The 9,882-nt window shown below is 40.0% G+C and overlaps 1 protein-coding gene across 3 annotated transcripts in view; it reads left to right on the top strand.

Annotated features, from left to right (window-relative positions):
- Nucleotides 1-9,228, top strand: part of LOC126354402 (solute carrier family 22 member 7-like) — a 68,644-nt gene extending 59,416 nt beyond the window's left edge. For 2 of the 3 annotated variants that reach the window (XM_050004011.1, XM_050004012.1), the window contains exons 7-9: nucleotides 3,344-3,558; nucleotides 3,689-3,876; nucleotides 8,933-9,228. In XM_050004011.1, the coding sequence (XP_049859968.1) occupies nucleotides 3,344-3,558; nucleotides 3,689-3,876; nucleotides 8,933-9,157 (628 nt within the window). In that variant the 3' untranslated portion in view covers nucleotides 9,158-9,228. Of the gene's footprint in view, nucleotides 1-3,343; nucleotides 3,559-3,688; nucleotides 3,877-8,932 lie in introns of those variants that run through there. The other variant, XM_050004013.1, reaches the window with a different exon arrangement.
- The last annotated feature ends 654 nt before the right edge of the window (nucleotides 9,229-9,882 follow it).

Raw genomic sequence — 9,882 nt, forward strand, 5'->3', positions numbered from 1 at the left:
TTCCATTATCCTCACATCTATAATTGCCCTTCGGCACCGGAATGTGTTTCCAACCCACGTCTTAAGAAAATTGTTTTCTTATTTTAATACGAAATTTGTTTTCAGTAGTTTTTTCACCTATATGAGTCACTAACCAATTTCACCTCTCCTCTTCTTGTACAATCTGATATCTACCTTTCACGTTCCCTGTTCAGTCCTCAGCGGGGATGATGTGTAACAGATGGCTACACAGGGATCTGTTATTTATACTTCCTATTGTCTTGCTAAAAAATCAGCCCTTGGTGTCATGCTGATTGTCCGTTTCGGTTAGAAATTATACTAGGCCAACATTTTACTTAATCAACAGTAAAATCAGACTTGAATCTAGTAGACTTCACTTTCTGTATAAAACTTTTAATTTTATTAAGAATTTTCCTTTTGTAGAAATAAGCTACACAACAGAGATGTTAAACAGCAATATTAATTAGTGTTCTTCTCAGTGACTCCAGTCTTACTTTATTTACCATATTTTTTTCAAAAATTGTTCTTCATAACTGAATTTTAAAGCGATGAATATACGCTGACTGGTATCTACTGCTGCTCCATTTTTATACGATTCTGAAGTTAATATTTCAGATACAGAGAACTTCAATGCATCCACAATTGCCATGAGAGCATCTTTGTATTTCTTCATTTCTTCTTTAGTAACCAAGAGATGTAGACGGACATGTAGTTGCTCTCCCGCTAAACCAACCACAGTGCTTTACCTCATTAATTTGTATTTCTAACAACCAAATCCGAGAGTGTAAAGGAATCTTTATACCCGTAATAACATGAAAATTTCGTCTCAGTCAGTTTGCAAAGTAAACGTAAGGAGAAGTATATGAAATGAAGACATAAAATAAATACGAATATAGTCGCAGTCACCGAGACCAGCAACAGCCGCCATAACTATCTTTTCCCAGATAGCAATTGTTATAGTGTAAATTTTCGCGTGCTTATGTGAAGACGTGAATGCTATGTATGTTTTAAACTTTGGTAAATATTGTCGGTTAAGTCATTTTAAGTGTCTTTGCAGTTTTCGTGCATTAGTGTTGCGTGGATTGACCTTTTAGTGTATTGATAAACACACTCAGTTTACTAGCTGGCTATTGCTAAGTTTAGTACTGTATTGCTTGTTGTATAGACATACATAAAGACATATAGGAGCTAAAGGGGCTAAACTTGTCCTACACGGTCCAGTCACACTAATGTGACTACTGCCTGTCTTCGACTGCAACGTGTAATAACTACTCACAGTCGCAGGTGGCAGCACAAGCAGTGAAGTGTACATAAAGCGTATTGGGGTGACGCGTGACGCGGAAAACAGAGCAGTCGTTGCCGGAAACCAAGCTATTTATCTGATGACAAAAAGGGAATGATCACTGACATTCAAGTCAAAGGTTGGAACCATTTCCGGAATGACTGAGTTTATAAACTGTTCGCCTGTCGCTGTTCTTAAAGTATACCGTGCATTACAAAATTGTGCTATCAAAAACCAGCGCTAAGGCAAATGTGGGGCACCACAGTTTGCGGAGAAGTGTACGGGTGAACAGACGCGCAACTGTTGAGTAACTAACCTCCCAGGAGAACCAAGGAGCTGCCACAGTGACTACCCAACTACCGTTCACTTAATGTTGCTGCGAATTGGTCTGCACAACAAGAGTCTGGTTCATGTACTGGTTCAAATGGCTCTGAGCACTACAGGACTTAACATCTGTGGTCATCAGTCCCCTAGAACTTAGAACTACTTAAACCTAACTAACCTAAGGACATCACACACATCCATGCCCGAGGCAGGATTCGAACCTGCGACCGTAGCGGTCGCGCGGTTCCAGACTGTAGCGCCTAGACCCACTCTGCCACACGGCCCGGCTTCATGTACTTTTTATCGGCGAAGAAGGCTGGAATTTGTACTAAAATACCGCAATTGAACGCACCGAATAGCTGCAGGTGACCTTCCAGGTATCAGGTCACCGTTGGGGTGTACGACATTAAATGAACGTGCTAGCATTATGTAGAGTTACGGTCTGGGGGATGTTTTCGTGGCATTCCCTGGATGATATCGTTATTCTGGAAGGTACGATGTATCAACACGATTATTCATCTATGCTTGAAGCCATATCCACCACTGCATGCAGTTTCTTTTTCCCCTGCACGATGGCATCTACCAGGAGGACAATAAAACTTATCTCGTACCTCAGAATGTACGTTTCTGGTTTGAAGAGCACCCCGATGAGTTTACTGTACTCCCCTGGCCACCAACCTCCTCAGATTAAAACTCAATCGAGAATCTAAGAGAGCATGCTGATCGGGACAACCTCAATCGTAAAACCTAGCGCTGCTACTCACGGCACCGGAGTCGGCGTGACTCCGTATCCCAGTCGGTGCCTTCCAGAGTCTCACTGAATTCTTTCCTTCACATCTCCCTCTGGTCCGCGCAGCAAAACGTGGTTATTCAAGCTTTTAACAGGTCTTCAAATTAATGTAACCAGACAGTGTATGGGGATGCAGGGGAAGTTGGCCACTGTCCGGAAACAACTCGGATCTGTTCGGTCATGGCTTCAGGTCTGTACCGTTTATTTTTATTTAGCAACAGGAGTATTTGTTCAGCACTCACACAACCCCATTTATTTAACGTGCTGCGGTGGTGTTGGGGCATCCGTGACGAAGGTTTTGGCACATGTGGTGCCCACAGCGTCGCCTAGGATTCTAGATGCGGCAACGCTCCCTCTCGCCCGCTGGTTCGCTCGTTTTGGATGGTCAACACTCGTATGAAAGTGAATGGCGAACAGAGGGTCCCGCCTGGGAGCAAGGTGAAAGGAGGTATCGCCCATGCTGAAAGAACATCTGAGCCGGCGTGGGTCACCTCTTCTCTTGAGGCTGAGGTCCTGAGAAATTCAAGGGATAGGTTCCCTGGTCATTGCGAGCTCCAGCGCTAGATGGGTGTTAGAGCCCCTTAAGGAAACAGCGCGCAGGCCAGGAATGAAGGTCAGTGGCCGCCTGCTTACCGGAGGGTCTCGTCAGAAACGTGGAGGAGTCTCTGGCATCGGTTGACTGTTTCAGTGAAGATAGCTAACCTCGCGCGAAGTAGAAGCAGCTTCGTTTCCAGAACCGGTCGCGGTCCGTTGGTTTGGAGCTGAGTATAAGGCATAAATCAGAACCTAAGACGTTTCTGTGACGTTCTTTCCTAGACCTCTGCTACCGAATGGAGTATGTATTGTATACGATGCTTTTTTAAAAATTATTATATGTGTTGCTTTCAGTAGGGATATTTCTTTTTGTTTAGCATAAGTATTAATAACAAATCTATTTCTGCTAACAGGTCTGCGAGTTCCCTCGTTATTTTCACCTTGCTTATGAACAGCAGAAGTTTTGGAGAGAACCCTTTCATCGTTTACATTGCTCAAGGAATTCTGAAGTTCTTTGCAGGATATGCTGTTCACATAATTGGTAACAGGATCGGGAGACGAATAACACACTGTTTCATATTACTGACGGCTGCCGCCGTGTGTGTCGTACTTGTTTTCCTGACTGCAAGTAAGTAGAAAGCCTCCTTTTTCCTCTGATGATTCTAGCAAAAAATAGTTTGTTCTTACTTAAAAGAAGAAACAACTGAAACTGTACTGCCATTTTCTACATTTTGAGACCGATGTTTTCTTCTGTTCAGATACATTTCCTCAGTGGATGTTAACGACTGCGTCTCTGTTGCTACAGTTCTGTGCCAGCTCCTCGCTGTCGCTAACAAACTTGCAGAGTATTGAAATACACCCAACATGTATACGGCAGATAGCCATCGCCATCGAATACGTAGTTGTTCAATGCGTCATGTGTTCGCCTCCTTACCTTGCTTACATGGTACGTATACAGATGATTTGTAGGTAATGATTAGATACTACACTGTTTCACAGCAGTTATGTTATAGCGATGATGACCACTACCATTCATTTACCACTAATGCGTTCTCCTTAGTTTCTCCATGCCTTAATAAGAAGCCTGCGTCTTTTCTGAACCCGACCACCCAGCTTCCATTATTTAGCTGTGGTCTCCAACTTCTATTTTTAATTTTTTTATTTTTTTCGTTCTAATCAGAAAAGAACTTCATCAGTCCCCCGACAATTTTTTATCTTTCTTATGTCGTCCACTGGTACTATTACATAATACTCATCTGTTCAATTCTCAGTGAGCCATTTTCATGTTTTTAACAGTTTTATCATTAACAGTCTGTGCCTCGTCTACACAAGTCAAAATTTTTGGTGCTAGTTATGTGTGAACTTCCCATTTCAGACATGTGAGAGACTCGCTTAAGATACTCTATTCGGTGTAACAAACGATCTCAAATTCCACTTGCTATTTTCTTTTCGAGATGTTAATTATAAATTATTTTAATGTTACTATATTACATTTTTCAGTCATACGTATCAACCCTCGTTATTATATCGTTTTTGATTGAAGCTTATCGTTGCTGAAGGTAACATTACGATTGATTTCATCATCAAAGTGAAGGTGGTTTTTATAGTATATAAATTACGTTCCATGATTATGCATTGCTTCTGCTTAGAATTTTGAAAACTGTATGGTAGCTAGAAATAGCAGTAGTATTGGCGTTTATCTTCATCAGTACAGTAGTGTAGGGTGAACCAATATATTGTTTCTTAAATGCTTTTTGGGCAGATATTGTGGAAATAATGTGGAACGTTTTCTCAAGGTAAAATGTTAATTTATTGCTATTTATTTCCCATTTCAGAACATCATTCAAGTATTGATAATGACCCATGTTTTCACTTCTAAACCCAGTTTGTTCATATTCATGATTAAAATCTAATGATTCTTCGCACTGTCAATAGCTTTAATAAAAATCTTCAATAATGTGTAAAGGAGGCTATTGCTCTACAACTTACAAGTAAAGTATACTCTGTCTCATATCTTTTCTCAGTTACGTCTCTTACAAAGATGTCACTGTATTCTCTCGCACACCATCGAGGTCATTTGTTTGATGGAGTTCTGTATAACTGCTCCCCTTCATTTCCCTGAAATTCCCTTTTTCTCCATAAAAGCTGCCTTGTTTCAAATGAGATTTTCTTTCCCTTTGCTTTCATGGTACTCCCAACACCGTTCCCCCTTTCTGAGTACCTTAGTTAAATAGTCTCTTCTTTCTTCAATATCAGAATAATCTTTGTATTCTAAGAAACTGAACGTGTTCTTCAATTTAATCCTATTCTAAAATAAATAAACGTAATTAACATTTCTGGACTGTATCATACTGGTATAGTTTCATTATAGTTTTATGCCCATTTTTACGGTGCATATTACAAGGGTACAATAACCTACAATTCGAAAGCAGTTTATGACCGTCACATCCCGTATAAGTTCCCTCTTTTTTATAAGTAGGATATATTTCGCTTTTAATTTCATTTCGTGATCACGAAGTCCATTTCCTATTTGTTGGCTTCTAGAAGAATGTGTTGAGGGCAAAAGTGTTAATCATCTCGACAAATTCTCCTAATGTATAATCTCTGTCATTTCTTAGAGTTGACTGAAGAGTTGTTCTGTGGTTTTTGTTCTTCTTTTGTGGAGGTGCATGAATCTAAATGCTTTTGCATGTAATATTTTTTATTTATTTTATAATGTTTTTCGTTATCCTGCTTGAGATTCCTTCCATACCTGCAACATTGTTTTTCTTTTTATTTTCTTCTCGCCAATAATTCCTAAACTTGAATTTTTCCCTAGCTCTGTTTCTCTGTAGTGAAGCATACACTTAATTTTAATAATAATTTACAGTAATTTTTCACCTTTTTCGTCTTCCTACCATTTACTCCCAAACGATATTTGTATTACACCATTCCATTCAACACGTCCTGTAATACTTTTTTATTTTCAATAAGTATCGTAATGTCATCAGCGTATCTTAACATTGATATCTTTCGTTACAAATTTCAATCCTACTATTGAAACTTTATTTCCGTCACTACATCTTCGATGCACACATTGATAAGTAGAGGTGAAAGACTGCATCCTTCTGTTAAAACTATTTTAATCAGAGCACTTAGTTTTTCGTTTTCAAATCTTATAATTCGCTCCTGATTCTTGCTGTATTTTATCCATCTTTCTCTGTAACTCACTCCTATTTCCCTCTGAACTCTTATCTGTCTTGTACGTATGTTTCTCTGTACAACTTCTCTTCATTTCAACTGGGTACCATGACATTCACTGTCGCAGTGCTTATAGCATTAGCGAATTTCACATGCATATCATCATTCCTCGTACTTAGGCTCATAAACTACTTCCTTCCAGACTGATTCTTCCAGACGATTCTCTTCCGTTATAAAGTGCGTTTCAGAAGTGCCTGTCTGGTGCCTTTATCTTTTCTAAAGCTGAATCGGTGGTCAATGAAACATTTATTTTTCAGCTTTTCGTTCCTCTGTATATTATTCTTCCCAGCAACTTGGATGCAAGAACTGATTATGCCATGGTTCTCACTCTTATTTGCTATCTTCGGAATTTTGTGGATGATACTTTGTTCGAAAGTCTGATGGTATGCCTCCGGTGTCAGATTCTGGAAAAGCCAAATTAAACAGTGGTTTGGTTTTCGCTTGCGCTAACTATTTCAAAAATTCCGAAGGAATGCTATCCACCCGTTCCGACTTATTTGCTTTCCTGTGCTACAGTGATTTGTTAAAGCCAGCTTCTAATACTAGATCCCCGATGTGGCTGGCTCTGACCACTATGGGACTCAACTGCTGTGGTTATCAGTCCCCTAGAACTTAGAACTAATTAAACCTAACTAACCTAAGGACATCACACACATCCATGCCCGAGGCAGGATTCGAACCTGCGACCGTATCAGTCGCACGGTTCCGGACTGCGCGCCTAGAAACGCGAGACCACCGAGGCCGATCTCCGATGTCTTCCATATATTCATCATTTATCACGTCATCAGACAGGCCCTTTCCCTCATACAGGTTTTCAGTGTACTCTTTTCACGTATCCCCTCTCTCTTCTGCGTCTAATTAATGAAATTCACATTGCGTTATTAATGTTGCCATCTTTCTTTTTAATTTCATCGGAGGCTGTATATTTATTTTTCAGTTTCCTCACATTTTTCCTGCTACCATTTATCCTTGGCTTCCCGGCCGTACCTATTTATTTCGTTCCTAAGTGACTTATGTTGCTGTAATCCTCTCCTTACCAAAGATTTCTGTACTTTCCTCTTCATTTGATCATCTGAATTACTTTTTCTGTTACACAAGGTTCCTCTGCCGTTACGTGCCTTGTAGACGTATGTTTGTGTGTACAACTTTGGTGATTTAGAGACGTCCAGTCCTCTTCACTTCATTTGTGTACCATGACATTCACTGTCACAGTACCTTTATCATCAGCGAATTTCACATGTATATCATCATTCCTCGTACTTCAGCTCATAGATAACTTCGTTCCACACTGATTCATCCAGACGGTTCTCTTACGTTTCAATCTACTCTTCATCATTACTAAATTTTTATTCATATCTATGTTCGTGGGTACGCCTTACTACCCAATACTTAACTTCGGAGTCTCTTTCTGATCACGATATAATCCAGCTAGACTCCTCCAGATGTACCTCCTGTTGCGCCTTTTGAATAGTGTGCTTGCTATTTAGTGCAGAAACAGTCTTCTCCTTTGAGATCTTTGCTTGTAATTCATTGCTACAAGCTCGTATTATTCCGTTACTCTTTCTCCTGTTCCTTCCCCTACTAACATGTTCCCGTAACTCGACGTTATTAGATTGTCGTCTCATTTTACAGCATTACCTGTTCAATATCCCCAAATACTTTCTTTATGTCTTATCCTGCTTGTGATGTCCATATGTGTACGTGATCAGTTTCTGTAGGCGTTGATTTCCTTTCGAACCTGATAAGAGTAATTCTGGTCAATAAAATTCTTCTGGGTTTCGGACCGCATTGTCAAATATAAAATTCCGACGTTTCGACGACTATTGCAAGACGCCTTCCTTAGGGTTTATTGCTGAGTTAGCAACAAACCCTGAGTAAGGTGTCTTGCAGTAGTCGCCGATATGTCGAAATTTTATAGTTGACAATGCAGTTCCAAACCCAGAAGAATTTTATCGCCTGTGACAACGGCCGCAGAATGCTACGCTTACAAGGACAATTCTGATTTATCAAAGAAACTCACTCCCTGCCCTACCTTCCTATTTATAACGAATCCTACTCCAGTTATATCATTTTCTGCTACTCTGGATATGATCCTTACTATAAATCATTATCATCTTTCCATTCTACTTCACCATATCTAGACTGACTCTTTGCATTTCTCTCTTCAGATTTTCTAGGTACTCCTCCACGTTCAGTTTTCTGGCATCCCACACTCCGACTGGTAGACTTGTTCCTTCGGTGATTCTTTTCTTCGAGGCCCTCTTGGTGGCACTAATCCAGAACCTTGTCAATTCAAAACATCGACGTGACAGTTTTTCAGGTCACGCGTCCTATGTATACAACGTGTGTGCTTTTAAAGCAGTGGTTTCGACTGACTTTTGCATCTCTGTGCCGTTAATCATTGCTGATTCTTCCGTCCTCTAGGAACAGTTTCCGAACTGAAAGAAAACAGACAGCTTTGAAAGTACCTCCTCCCCACCGCTCTCCTTAATAGGACTCTTGGCATAATGTGGGTGACTCGTTATACCCGAAGTCTTCTGTCGACATTTCCGATGGTTTTTATTCAGAATTCAAGCATTTGGTGGTGTAGAACACGGGACCCAGGTTGTTTTGATTATTAGAGGCGTCGTGCTAGAACATGTGTTAATAAGTGCACGTGTTCTTTCATTTCATTTGACGGCTACGTTAACGAAGAAGCAGAAGCCTTTAAATTATTGACAGCGATAACAGGAAATGTAACGGCACTTTCTTTCTGTGAACAGGGAGCAACGTCTGGCCTGTACTACATGTTCGGTGTGTTGGCAGTGGTGACGCTGGCGACATCTATTTTGATGTCATTCCTGCCTGAATCACTGAATGAAAAACTTCCGGAAACTCTGAAGGACGCTTCCACATATGGGTGTGACCAAAAGTTCTGGAGCCTTCCGAGAAGAAGGCCTAGCATATCAGAAAGAGATACATTGTACAAATATGACTTTGAAAAATGATTGTCTGGAAATGATCTGATATTATTCTTCCAGAAGAAAACTAATTGGATAGCAGATGCGGACAGTCTCCCTGCCGTAGTGTGGCTACGAGACAGTTAACAGTACCATCACTAAACGAAAATATGAAAAAGTCGTGGTCCACTGTATGCCTTTTGCTTCATGCAACAGTAATACAATAGCTAAAGTGGGGCAATACACAGACAGACATATAGCGTACGCAAAATTTGAAAGAGTTATTCATTGTTGCTAGTTATATGTTTCGCAACATTGTGCGAAATAATCATTTTGATACGGTGAGGCACGTCTGAAGGATATTTATTTCGTTGATAGTTTTCATCACGATAGGCTTTCTAATATGCTTGCAATAGCCGTCTTCTGATTTTCTTAGTAAATAAGAAAATGATGTACAACAGTAATTATCCTTTGTTTCTGTGAAGCTGGGTAAAATGTACCCTGCAATTTCAAATATCTTTGTAGATAATACTATTTTATGAGGAAACTATGTGCAAATTTGTGACTTCGATTCTCAATAATCCTCAAACAATTTTTCTCCCTGCATTTCCCCAACAGTATACAGACATGAAGATATCAATCTCATGCGTAAAGTATAATTTCTAAGATATGTTTTTCTATATGTTTTAATTACGTAACTGGTTCACAATATACAAGTATGCGAAAGGAAACAGACTATGTCCAGTCGATAACAGTTCGCCTGCAGTGATTCA

Source organism: Schistocerca gregaria, chromosome 3, assembly GCF_023897955.1.
Source record: "Schistocerca gregaria isolate iqSchGreg1 chromosome 3, iqSchGreg1.2, whole genome shotgun sequence".
NCBI classification, from domain to species: Eukaryota; Metazoa; Arthropoda; class Insecta; order Orthoptera; family Acrididae; genus Schistocerca; species Schistocerca gregaria.